Raw genomic sequence first — 13,561 nt, 5'->3', positions numbered from 1 at the left:
CAAAGTGCAAGGACCAGTGCAAGGATCCCAGTTTGAGCCTCTGCTCCCTACCTGCAGAGGGGTCACTTCAAGGGTGGTGAAGCAGGTCTGCAGATGTCTATCTTTCTCTCCTCCTCTCTGTCTTGCCCTCCTCTTTCCATTCCATTTCTCTTTGTCCTATCCAACAACAACGACATCAATAACAACAACAATAATAACCACAACAATGATAAAACAACAAAGGCAACAAAAGGGGAAAAAATGGCCTCCAGGAGCAGTGCATTCATGGTGCAGGCACTAAGCCCCAGAAATAACCCTGGAGGCAAAAAAAAAAAGTATTTGAACACAGAATATTGGGGAGGGGCGAGTGAACTTGGGCCAGAGATGGGGCATGTGGGCAGGGAATACCTCTGTAATATTCTAATGTAGACTGCTGTCTCATGGAATACTCTGTAATATTCTAATGTAGACTGCAGTCTCGTGGAATACCTCTGCAATATTCTAATGTAGACTGCGGTCTCGTGGAATACCTCTGTAATATTCTAATGTAGAAGCTTTTCTCTGCTCTTGCTTCTTTGATCTCATATCCCTACTGTTTTCTTTTGAAATGGAAAGTTTTGGATGTTCTCTGTGATTTGTACAATTTCAATCAGTAGAAATTTTTTCAAACCCAGCAAATGCTAAAGACTATTAGTTTAACCGATAAAGCTACAGACATTCCAACCCACTCTAGAATAATTATCTCTTAACAATGGAATTGTATCTAGTCTCTTAATGAGTTTGTTTTTATATACTCCTATAGAAGGAATATGGAACATGAGGTGAGAACACTTGATATAGCATTTCTGGTTTATTGTGTTTTCTAAAAAAAAAAAATCTTTGTTTTAAAATACCTGAATGTAGTTAAAATAGAAACTATACTACTCAGACACCCAATGTGTTTTCAGAGGGTCCTTGGTGCTTTATGTAGATAACTGAGCATTTATACCCAGTCTTGATCTAACAACAACTGTGAGTGAGATGTCAGGCAAGGATTCTGAACTAGATGGCACTGTGGCCCAAGACTCCAAGCCTGAATACCAATCAGTGTGGCTACAGACACTACGGACATTGACTGGCAGGGAAGTGCTAATAAGGATCATGGGTGACAAGACATTCTCATGTGTTCTGATTCTGGTCAAAGCCTGGACATAAATAAAAACCCAGTCATGAAGCCCTGGCAGCTTTGACCCAAGTGTTTATTACGACTTCTTGGGTAAAGTTAAGAAACTAAATTTATTGTTTTTTTTTTAAAAAAATTATTAGTGATTTAACATTGATTTACAAAAGTATAAGATAATGCCGGGGGCCAGCCCCGGTGAAAGTTATTAAGGTCCCAGAAGGAGAGGGGTGCTGGAGGAATGAAGAATTGAGAGACATGTCAGCTGCTTCAAGTGTAGGAGAGAGGCACCTCTGCCCTCTCTCTGCAGAGGTTTATTATTTAAACACTTTTCACCTGGATACAGTTGACATCATACAAGACTTTTTATTAACGTCAAAAATAACCCCAGACGTTATTATCGTTTTAGGCATGTTCTCCTTGAACGTTCCCTTGGTCTGGGACAGCCTGCCCTCCCCTAGGTTTTGACCATCTGTGTGTCCTTGGTGTGGCTAAAATAACTTCAAACAATACTCTCTTTTTTCAGCTGTCTGTGTTGGGTTAGCATATCTTTTCTGGAGCTCAACCTAATAGTTTTTCTTCTTCTTCTTTTTTAAAAAATATTATTTATTTATTTATTCCCTTTTGTTGCCCTTGTTGTTTTATTGTTGTAGTTATTATTGTTGTCATTGTTGTTGGATAGGACAGAGAGAAATGGAGAGAGGAGGGGGAAGACACAGAGAGGGAGAAAAAGATAGACACCTGCAGACTTGCTTTGCCACCTGTGAAGCGACTCCCCTGCAGGTGGGGAGGTGGGGCTCGAACCGGGATCCTTACGCCTGTCCTTGTGCTTTGCACAACCTGCGCTTAACCCACTGCACTACAGCCCGACTCCCAATAGTTTTTTTTCTTAACCCATTCTTAGATGGGTCTAACCAAGTAACACTTTTCTAATATTTAGCAAACTGTCTGCTTAAAGAAATCTTGTGCTGAAAAGTAAGCACATGCATACCATGGGGGCTCTGTACTGGCTAGCCTTTATATATATGAGAGCACACTAACCCCTACCTATATGAAAGTTTACTAACTTCTACCCATGAACCCTTACATTAGCTTTTTAACTACATACCTCTATATTCATCATAGAGCTGTAACTACACAACCTCTATACCTGTAAGGGAAGCAGGAGGTCTGTGGGTGAGGGTAAGCAATAGGGCCTCTATAATTAGGGGGAGGCCACAGTCTGTCACTCATACTATAAGCCACCCGTAGTTCTGGCTTTTGGTCTGAGTCCAGGTAACAGAGAAGCTGTAGAGGTGACAAGTAGCTTTTTCTCTGAAAGCCTCTAAATGCAGCAGTTTCTGCTCCTAGGCCATTTTTAGTCATAATTGCTGTCACTATGTACTTCCCCTGGGAGGGGGTCTCTTTTTATTGCCCTCAGGCAGTATTTGTGTTTCCATATAGCCAGTAAGTCCTCAAATGATCAGTGTAATTGGAAACAAAAGAACGAATAGCTTCAGTTTAGTCTAGGACTTCTGCTTTGCAGTTGGTCCTGGCCTGCCCTGTACTTTGTCATCCAGCAGACTTGACTTTGCCTCCGCCATTAAACAAGAAGGATGAATAGCTTCAGTTTGGTCCAGGACTTCCCGCTTTGCAGTCAGTCCAGGCCTGCTCTGTACTTTGTCAGCCAAAAGGTTTGCCTTTGCCTCTGCCAAGATAGCAGTGGTACAATTCCTCACTGTTCTTGCTACCAGGGTTCTGTATCCTCATTCCCTCCATTGGAAGCTACAACAGTTCTCCTAAGGTTGCAGAAGTGGGTTAACTAATATTTCCACAAATATCTGTCTATATTTGTGTAGATATGCCAGTTTTTCCCTATGGTCCCATCTTCTCTTCCTTTCCAAGTCACATATACACCTATTGCTATATCCAAATGTCCCTCCCTTTTTCCTCTTCTCTTTCTGGGTCCTGATGGGGTTGGAGTGTTGTTTTCGATGGGTTATGTTGTTTTCGCCGGGCTGGCTTCACGGGCTGGTAACAGACGACCAGGGACTCATGGTTGAACTGTAGGCAGTATCTCTTTATTCATGCAGGACGCAGCACAATCTAAGACGAGCTAAGTTAAAAGTACAGTACTGTAAAACTCACAATGCTGTCTTTATATATACTTGCCAAGTAAGGTGGAAACAGGATGTGACATAGAGAGGGTGGAGAGAAAAGTGACTGGTGAAAATCAGAGTGTGACAAAGAGGGGGCAGATTAGGCGAGAATCCTATCACTGAACCACAAATGCTCTGGAGGGAGGGTGGACCTTGTTAACAGTGGTTATGTAAATAGAATGAAGTGGTTATGTAAATAGAATAGTATTAAGCAGGGGGGATTTAAACCAAATGAAACAGAAGGGGTCTCATGCATACCAACATTGGAGTTCAGAGTCATCTAGTCATTTCCCCTCTATTATTTCCCCCCTGCTATGAGTATGGACCAAAATTCTTATAGGGCGCAGAAGGTGGGAGTTCTGGCTTCTGTAATTGCTTCTCCGCTGGATATGGACATTGGCAGGTTGATCCATATCCCCTGCCAGAGGAAACTAAATTTACACACACACACACACACACACACACACACACACACACACACACACACACACACACACACGTTAGAAAGGAGAAATGAGGAAGTCTCAGGTTGCAAGCATTGACACCTTCTGTCCCAGTGGTGAGTCTAGAGAATCTACATTAACATTGCAGAGTTTGTGCTGCGGTTACAAAATGGTTCAGGTTGGCCCCATTCAGCCCTATAAACAGCCTGTCCTTATCTCTCTACAGATTAACCTGCCCTGTGCTCCCTGCAGAATGAATCTGCTGCTGCCCCTAGCACTCTATGCCCTGGTTGTACATTATGGGGCTTCATCCCCACCCAGTCTGGCCACCAAACCATCACCTTTGCTCTCCCGTGCCTGCGATGCCACAGATGTGCTGGCAGTGTCAGGCTTTGCCCTGGAGGACATCAACAGGGACCGAAAGGATGGCTACGTGCTGAGTCTCAACCGAGTGAGCGATGCCCGTGAACACAGACAGGCAAGTGATGGGCTCCTATCTGGGCAGGTGTTTGCACAGCTATTCTACCAGCCAGGCTTTGGGAACACAGAAACAATAACCTGGTGCAACTTTTCCTCACATACAGGACTACCTAGTTCCATTTCAAATGGTGTACTCCCTAACAAAATTCTAGACCCTAGGTATAGACCAGGGCCTGGGGGACAGGGCACATGCACACATGTATCCATCAGTTAGGGAAAACTGCATTCCTCAAAGTAAAGTGCTCAAGAGCCTGCTGTGATTAGACTTAGACTTAATAAGCTCAGCACGCAAGTGGAAAGACCTAAAGAAGGCACCATAAAGTACCTAATCAAATATTTACTACTTCGGCCTAGACACCTGCCTCCCTTACTCCTTAATTTACTTCCCTCAGTCACTTTATCTACTCAATTAACTGCACAAAAGAAAGTAAGAGATGCTCCCTCATCTCTCCTGACAGGAATAGCATTGATGTCACCCTGTTGATAATCTTTAGAGGAAATACTGTATACAATTGGCCAAGAGATATACTGGCAAAAGTATGTATATGTATACATATAGTATACATATACATAAACTAAAGTATACATATACATATACTAAAGAACAATTGTTCTCCTTGACAGTTGCTTTCCAAATTGGAAAGTAGAAGTTTCTACTTTCCCACCAGAGAGTAATGCAATGTTCTTACAGTTATTTGAAGCAGTGCTTATAGGTGACATATCTGACACACTTCCAGTGCTTCAGGCTTATAGACATAATATTCTTGGCTCTGCTCTAAAACAGAAATGCTGTGGTCCAATCTTGAGGGGTTTCAGCTTCATGTAGCATGTGGTACATTTCTCCTCCACCTCCCACAGGCTCATCTGGGATCTCTGTACTATCTCACCCTGGACGTGTTAGAGACTAAGTGCCATGTGCTGAGCAACAGGTCCTGGAAGGACTGTGAGGCGAGGGTGCTACATGAATCAGTAAGTGCTGATGTATGGTTGGAGGCTGGGCAGAGGAAGGACTTACAGTATGGAGACTCCAGAGGAGGAATTTATGGGAATCTCGGAACCATAGAATCTAAAGGGTGTCAGTCTTGGTCTTTTTCATGGCAGAGCAATAAGAGAGACAGAGACAGCAGACTGGGCCATGGCACACTGGTAGAGTGCACACCTTACCATGTATGAGGACTGGGGCTCAAGCTCCTAGTCCCCATCTTTAGTGGAGAAGCTTCATGAGCAGTGGAGCAGTGTTGCAGGTATCTCTCTTTCTCTCTGTCTCTACCTCTCTATTTCTGTCTATAGGATAAAATGAAGAGAAGGAGGAGGAGGAGGAAGAGGGGGTGGGGAGGCCACCATGAACAGTAAAGTTATCATTGCAGGCACAGAATCCCAGCAATAACCCTGATGACAAATAATAAATAAAAATACACAGTGCATGTGATCTTTAATTATATGGAGATCACTTTCATTAATAAATATGAAATTTTTATGTGAGTTTAGGTTTGTGTTAAGAACTTAACAAATGGGGCTGGGTGGTGGCACACCTGGTTAAAAGCACACTTTACAGTATGCAAGGATCCGGGTTCAAGCCCCTGGTCCCCATCTGCAGAGGGGAAGTTTCATGAATGGTGAAGCAGGGCTGCAGTTATATCTCTGTCTCTCTCCCTCTGTACCTCCCCTCTCCTCTCAATTTCTCTCTCTCTATCCAATAATAAATAAAAATAAAATAAGAAATATTTTTAAAAGCTTTTAAAAAAGAACTTAACTAATTTATTAAGCTTTTTTTCTATTTTTCAATCAAATTTGCAAAAAAATACTGACTTGATTTTGAAAAGCAGACCTTCTTGTGAATTGTGCTTGTTAAGGTGACACTAGTTCCTATAAAAATCATGACTGATTTCAACATAATGGAAGTTAAATTGTAATTCTTAGTCTGGCAAAAGAACACATCTTTGAGCCTGCTTTGCTATGCACATGACCACGACTGAAACCCAGTCCCCACCACACTGGAGAAAGCTTCCGTGCTATGATATCTTTCCCTCTCACCTCTGTCTTTTCCTGAAACATTTCCCCAGAGTGGTGAAACCCTAGCAACAACACAGAATCAAAATAGAAATCCTTGTTGAATAGGGGTAGCTTTCTCTAAAAGTGATTTGGAGGCTCAGGCCCTTTTGCTGACTTCCACTTTGTGGTTTTAGACTCTGGTATAATTAATATTTGGTTTCATGGGTTGTCATTGGCTGTCTGCATCCAGCCAGGGAAAGAGAAAGAGCATGACAAACAGATGGCACTTAACAGGTTTTTTTTTTTTTGTTTTTTTTTTTATGAAACTCTGGTTACAATCTCTTCTGTTCACTTTCCTGTGCTAGAGTTTAGTTAGAGATAGTCGCACTGAATGGTGAAGGAGACTGGGAAATGCAGTATGATTGTGGCTTTTCCTAATTCTAGTACCACCAATCATGATCTAAAAGCTAAATGTCAGTTTTATCTTGTGGGTTTTTAAAAAAAAAATTATTCCTTAACTGTTAAAGATTTATTATCAGCAATTTAAGAGTGGTTTACAAAGTCCTAAGATTTCTGCAGTGTTTCACACCCATACGTGGTATGTAGAAGTCACTGCATCCTCCACCAAAGTCTTGTGTCCTTGGGGGCGGAACTTTTTAAAGTTATAGGCTGCTGTTCTATAATGTTATAAGATGTGTTTATGTTTTCCAGGTTTATGGTCAATGCAAAGCATTATTTTATATTAACAAGCCAAGAAGAATTCTCTATACACCTGCTTATAACTGTACTCTTCATCCAGGTAGGAGCCCGCTCTAATTTTGTTCATTAAAATAAGTTGGAGTAGGCATTTTAATAGAACTGTGCCCTTATCTAACTTGCTGTTCTTTCTGATAATAGATTGTTAATATGTACAGTATTTTCCTACTATACTTCCCCAATTACTCTTCCCAAATTACCTGTAACAGCATGTCACGCACAGTGTACCAACTCCCTGGTTTCTGGCCTATTGTCAATGCGATCATGTCTACAGTAGGTCTTTAGGCTCACTTTCTAGTCAGGTCTGTATCTCTGTAACTACACCAACTCTGTGATTTAGTCATAGAGTTATATGCCTTGCTATCTTCTGAACACTCCTGGCATTAAATCACTAATAAAAAAATATTTTTTAAAAGTCCCTGCTGAAAATTTCTTTCCAGAAAAGTGGCTTTTCTATTCCTTCCTAACTAAATCTGAATACATCACATAATATCAATACATTCTGCCTCTGTTATGGCAGTGTAATTTTTAGAATTAGAAATCGTTAAGTAGGGCTAGAGAGAGGGGCTTATCAGCTAGGATGTGTGCCTACATCCTGTGGATGCCCATGGCATCAGGAGAAGCTCCAGTGCTGTCGTCTCTCTCTCTCTCTCTCTCCTCTGTCTCTAAATAAAAATAAAAATCTTGTTAGGAAACAGTGAAATCATGCAAGTGTGAAGGCCCAGCTCTGCCTTGATCCCCCCCCCAAAAAAAAACTTTAAGGGGTTTTATTACTAACGTACTATCTTTGGCATCAACAGTTTCTCGAAGAAGCATTCATCGCATGTGCCCTGACTGCCCCAGTCCTAGCCCCACTGACTTGTCAGATCCCAGTGTTTTAGAAGCTGTCGCTGAATCTCTTGCAAAATACAATGATGAGAGCAACTTGAAGCAGTATTCCCTCGTCAAAGTCACCAGAGCTTCTAGCCAGGTGGGACTGGACTGCCCAAGCCAATTACACCAACAATGTCACAAAATGATTGCTGTGGATCTTAACACATGAGGAGACAAGGAACTCCTTCTGACATGATCTAAGGGTCTCTTCTTCATCCGTTACTTTGTTAGATCTGATGCATATCAGTTTGCTTTGGGTCTACGTTAGTTCATGGAGTTTACATAAAAGCTATGTAACTCTGACTGCTTCACAGCCTTAAAGAAAGAAATAGACATTTTATCTCCATAAACATAAACACTATTCTCAAAGGTTCACTACATTCTCACATTTGACTAGCATGGACCGGTCAATAAATCAACTTCTACTCCATGTTGAGACCTGGAATGATTATTGAATGTTATGATTTAAAGAAGTTGGGACGTTCACTTGTATTTGGATTATGTTGGTGTCTACTATACTGAGGAAAAACAATTGTAAAAATTCCAAATCAGAACACTCAGGCTTACCTGAAGGAGAGTTTTTAGAAAACATTCAAACCCTGGAGAATGGAATTAAAGTGTAGCGATATTCTTTCTAAATAACAGAATCATACACATGATGTGATGATTATGGTTGGGGTCACAGGGACAATAGAGCACTGACAGTGTGCTCACACTGGCTCAGGAATGTATGGTTCAGTGTCCTGAGTCACTTCCCACATGTGAAGGTTTGATTTCTATTTCTCAACTCTTATCTCATGCCAGTGGGTGTTTGGCCCTGCCTACTTCGTGGAATATTTAATCAGAGAGTCACCGTGTACCAAATCCCAGGCTAGCAGCTGCACACTCCAGTCGCCTAACTCTGAGGTGAGTATGTCTGAATTTCTTCAGAATTTAACATTTGTGTTCACAAATCAGATACATTCTGGAGTAAGTCTTTATAATTTATACTTGACGTTTTTTAGTGCATGATATGCTTTTGTTCTCCTCAAGGAGAATTAACTCTTTAGAGACTGAATTGACCCACATGCAAAAAATAAAGCATTTTAAGTTACATATATGATGAGTACAATTATCATCAGCAAAGTGGTGTCTCTGGGAAAAAAAAGCCATAGGAGACCATTTCTTTTTTTTAATTTCTTTGTTGGGGATTAATGTTTTACAGTTGACAGTAAATACAATGGTGTGTATATGCATAACATGTCCCAGTTTTCCACATAACAACACAACCCCCACTACGTCCTCCTCTGCCCTTATGTTCCAGGACCTGAACCCTCCTCCCCACCCACCCCAGAGTCTTTGACTTTGGTGCAATACACCAACTCCAGTCCAAGATCTGCTTAGTGTTTTCCCTTCTGACTCATTTTCAACTTCTGCCTATGAGTGAGATCATCCCATATTCATACTTCTGTTCCTGACTTATTTCACTTAACATGATTCCTTCAAACTCCATCCAGAATGGACTGAAAAAGGTGAAATCACCATTTTTAATAGTTGAGTAGTATTCCATTGTGTGTATATATACTTAATTCACTCTTTTAAATGCACAATTTAGTGATTTTCTAAGCTATTCAGGTAGTCTACTAATATAAGCACTATCTAACTCTAGAATCGTTTCATTGTCCCCCAAAGAAATTCCATATGCACAGGCAGTCATTCTGCCTATTCTGCTTCACTTGACTGTGATATTTGACTGCTAATATACTTTCTGTTTCTGTGAACTTCCCTTCTTCTGAACTTCCCATGTAAATAGCATCATACTATGTCTGACAATTTTTTTTCAGGCTGAACCTAACATTTTCAAGGTTTTAGGTTGCAACAAATATCAGTGCTTAATTCCTCCCCTCCCTTTTTCCCTCTGTATAAACTTTCATCAAAATCTCCAATTGCTTTCTGAAGGGCTGCATCAGTTTCACGATTTCATCACCTATATGTCCACGTTCCTGCCAATGCTTATTATTATTCTATTTTATTTGACACCCTTTCTATGAGCTGACCTCTCACTGGCTGCTATTTGTATTTCTCTTATGGCTGTTATGCTCATGCATTGTCTTTATGCTTTCTCTTGAGAAATAGCACTTCATATTCAATTTTAAAGTTAGATTCTTTTGACACTATGTTAAGTTGATGTGTTGTAAAGATTACTTCACATACTCTGTATATAATTCACCTGTCAGATACATGATTCAAATGTTCTCTCTCATTTCTGTATTTCCTATTCAATTTTATTGAGAGAGAGAGAGAGGGAGAGAGAGCTGAGAGCATCACTCTGGTATATGCAATATCAAGGATTGAACTTAGTATCTTATGCTTGCAAGTCCACAGCTCTACCACTGGGATACAGAAGTCTGGTGGTGGGAATTGTACGGAATGGTACTCCTCTTATCCCACAGTCTTGTCAGTCATTATTAAATCACTAATAAAGAAAAGAAAAAAAACTAACCTTTCACTTGACCTCCTTGGCTTACTTGTTTAATTATCGTAAGAACTATTAACTTCATTGTCTCAATACCTACTATTATACCAGCACCAAATTGTCTGGAATAGCTTTATATTAAGTTCTGAAAAAACTCTTCTTATAAATCAAACAAAATTGATTTGGATGTCTTGGGTCCCTTGTATTTTTATAGTGAATTTAGGCTCAGCATGCCAGTTTCTGTTTTTAATAGACAACTGGAAATTTGATGGAGATATCATTGAATTTCTACAATAATCTGTGTGGGAAATACCACCATTAAGTATATAACAATCCTTAACAATAATTCATGACTATGTGATGTGTTTCCATTTTATAAGACTTATTTCACTCATATCATTAATTAATACCTCAGAGTTTTTGATGTGCAAATTTTTCACATATTTTGTACTTAACTATTTTACTCTCTTGGATATTAATGTAGTACAGTTATCTTAATTGACTTTATGCTTTAATCATTGCAAGTGTGTGGAAGTACACTGATTTTTGTATGTCGATCCTGTATCCTTTAATCTGGTTGGACCCATTTATTAATTTAGTAATTTTCTCAAGGGTTCTATGTACAGGTTCATGCACCTGAAAATACAGATAGTTTTACTCCTTCCTTTCTAATTTGTATTTTTTAACTTTCTTTTCTTATCCAGTTGCCCTTGTTAGAACTTTTAGCACAATGTTGAGTAAAAGTGTGGAAACTAGATGTTTACTTTTCCCATGGGGTCCTCAGATGTATTCACTGCATCAGACAGTGTCAACAGACTTCCCTTTGCAGGTGTTGTTCCTTATTTTATCCTGGTAGATTGATTTCACCTGATTCTTGACCTCAGCATGCTCCAGTAGGTAGCAGATATAAATAGCCTGTATTTCCCCAAACTCCAGAGCTCACATGTTAATCATAGAAATGTATTACAGAGTAGGATCTTGAAAATATTGATTGTTTACTAGTCTACACAGGCAGAAGGCAAACTGATTTATGATTGTTGTGGGTGTAGTATTCACACAACATTGTCTTTCTTTTTTCTTTAGCCTGTTGGTCTTTGCAAAGGTTCTCTGAGTCGAAACAACATGGAAAAACATGTCTCTGTGACTTGTGACTTCTTTAAATCACAGGTATTTTTCAATAAGTTTTCCTCTGAATAAATAAGCTTATATTTTAATCACCCTACTCACCTCTCATTTTATTTTCCTGTAATCCATGATCAACATTTTATTTAGAATGTGCAAAACCATTTATCAGCAGAGTAGCTGGTTAAAAAGTTGTCATGCTTTATTTCAGTCACAGTTCCTTCCTGCAGAAAATGATAGTCTCTTTGAGAAAAAGGGACCTAGTACCTCAGATAACTTGGGCTTCTGAGATATAAACATCTTGACAACCCTGATGAACCATAGAAAGTTCAAATGTCCTGTCCAGCAGCATTTATTTAGCACTTTGTTGTTGTTGTTGTTTTTGCCTCCAGGGTTATTTCTGGGGCTCAGTGCCTGCACTACGAATCCACTGCTCCTGGAGACCATTTTCCCCATTTTTGTTGTCCTTGTTGTTACCCTTATTGTTGTCATTATTATTGTTGTTGTCATTGCTGTTGTTGTTGGATAGGACAGAGAGAAATGGAGAGAGGAGGGGAGATACAGGGGGGAGAGAAAGAGAGACACCTGCAGACTTGCTTCACTGCTTGTGAAGCGACTCCGCTGCAGGTGGAGAGCTGGGGGCTTGAACCAGGATCTTTATACTGGTTCTTGCGCTTCGCGCCATATGTGCTTAACCTGCCGCGCTACCACCCGGCCCCCTTATTTAGCAATTTTATGAAGCCATGTAGTCAGGCTGAGATGGTGGTTGAGATCAACTACCTGGGTCCCAGCCCTGCTGTGTCACCTATGAACTATGAGCAGGGGCACACACTTGCCTCTCTAGGCTTATTGTCCACCTAGAGAGCAGGATTACAATAGCTTCTTCACTTAGACCCTTGTGAGAAGCACATAAAAGGACCTAAATGGGTGGTGTTGTATTAGGCCTGACAAAGAACAGCCATCAACAAAGGTGGTAGCAGACAGATACTCACTAAGGACATTGAACAAGACATTGAGCCTCACTCAGTCATTGTTAGGATCTGATGGCAAGAGCTGACATCAGCTTTTTAAGGTGTCTTCATTCCACTGCTTCCCATTTTCTGTTTTTACTGTTTAATGCTTTAACCTCCAGTCAGTCTCCCTCTGAGACATTCCACCAGGAAGGAACAGAATAGCTCAGTCTTCTAATAGGGATGGTAGGCATTTCCCCAGGAAAGTTCCCTTAACTGAAATTGTTTTTATTTCAGGTTCAAGATCCAGAGACCAAAAACTCTGCTGTAAACCAAGGACCTGCAAATTTTCCCCAGCAGAAAAGTCCAGCTCCCCAACACTCCCCCTCCCCTCCTGTGCTGCAAGGATCTGTGCAGCACCTCCCTGACTTGGATGACGAGAAGCCCACAGTTTCTCAGGAAAAGGGTCTGGCAGACGACTTTCCTGTGCATCTGAATTTAACCACGAACCCCCAGGGAGATAGCCTAGACGTGTCCTTTCTCTTTATGGAGCCTGTGAAGGAGAAAATAGTTGTTTTTCCTTTCCCCTCCAAGGAACAACGCTCTGCTAAGTGTCCAGGACCTGCTGAGAAATACAGCCCTTTTATTCTCCCCCCATGAAAACCACACAGATGATTCCATAGGGACCTGCTGTTCTGCAAGGGTTGAGGCAGTGGGAAAAAGGACAGGAAGAGTTCAGATCCTGAGAATAGGTAATTAGAAGTGAGAAAATTGAAACTCAGTTGACTACTTAGACACAGGACTGCATGCCTCCTAAACCTACAAGACCTTGAATAGGTATATCTTTGGTCTGTATATCTCTCTCTGAATATATATATATATATATACATATATATATGTATATATATATATGTATACACACACACACACACACACACACACACACACATATATATATATATATATATATATATATATATATATTCATAGACCTTTGGATGACTGCGTTTTTAAGATATTTTTCCTAATAGCATAGTATCTGAGGAACTGAGGCACAGCAGAGTTTTACAGTCTCTACACCCCTTTTGATTCTAAGATAAAGCATTAGCTGAGCACTGTATGTACCATTTCTATTCTTGGCTCATTATCCTCTTCTGAATGTTTCTGGGGCTCAACTAGAGCAGATCACCTAGGAATGGAACCACATGGAAAAG

At 40.5% G+C, this 13,561-nt stretch overlaps 1 protein-coding gene across 1 annotated transcript in view; it reads left to right on the top strand.

Annotated features, from left to right (window-relative positions):
• The window catches only part of LOC103110603 (fetuin-B), a 14,472-nt gene extending 1,276 nt beyond the window's left edge, over positions 1-13,196 (top strand). Inside the window, exons 2-8 of the mRNA XM_007519765.3 lie at positions 3,946-4,197; positions 5,058-5,168; positions 6,903-6,990; positions 7,748-7,917; positions 8,625-8,726; positions 11,359-11,442; positions 12,645-13,196. Coding sequence (XP_007519827.1) covers positions 3,973-4,197; positions 5,058-5,168; positions 6,903-6,990; positions 7,748-7,917; positions 8,625-8,726; positions 11,359-11,442; positions 12,645-13,007 — 1,143 coding nt within the window. The 5' untranslated portion in view covers positions 3,946-3,972 and the 3' untranslated portion in view covers positions 13,008-13,196. The remainder of the gene's footprint in view (positions 1-3,945; positions 4,198-5,057; positions 5,169-6,902; positions 6,991-7,747; positions 7,918-8,624; positions 8,727-11,358; positions 11,443-12,644) is intronic.
• Positions 13,197-13,561: the final 365 nt, after the last annotated feature.

The sequence above is a fragment of the Erinaceus europaeus genome, chromosome 9 (assembly GCF_950295315.1).
Source record: "Erinaceus europaeus chromosome 9, mEriEur2.1, whole genome shotgun sequence".
NCBI classification, from domain to species: domain Eukaryota; kingdom Metazoa; phylum Chordata; class Mammalia; order Eulipotyphla; family Erinaceidae; genus Erinaceus; species Erinaceus europaeus.
Note: the sequence above shows the minus strand (reverse complement) of the source record. Positions and strands in the feature narration are given on the sequence as shown.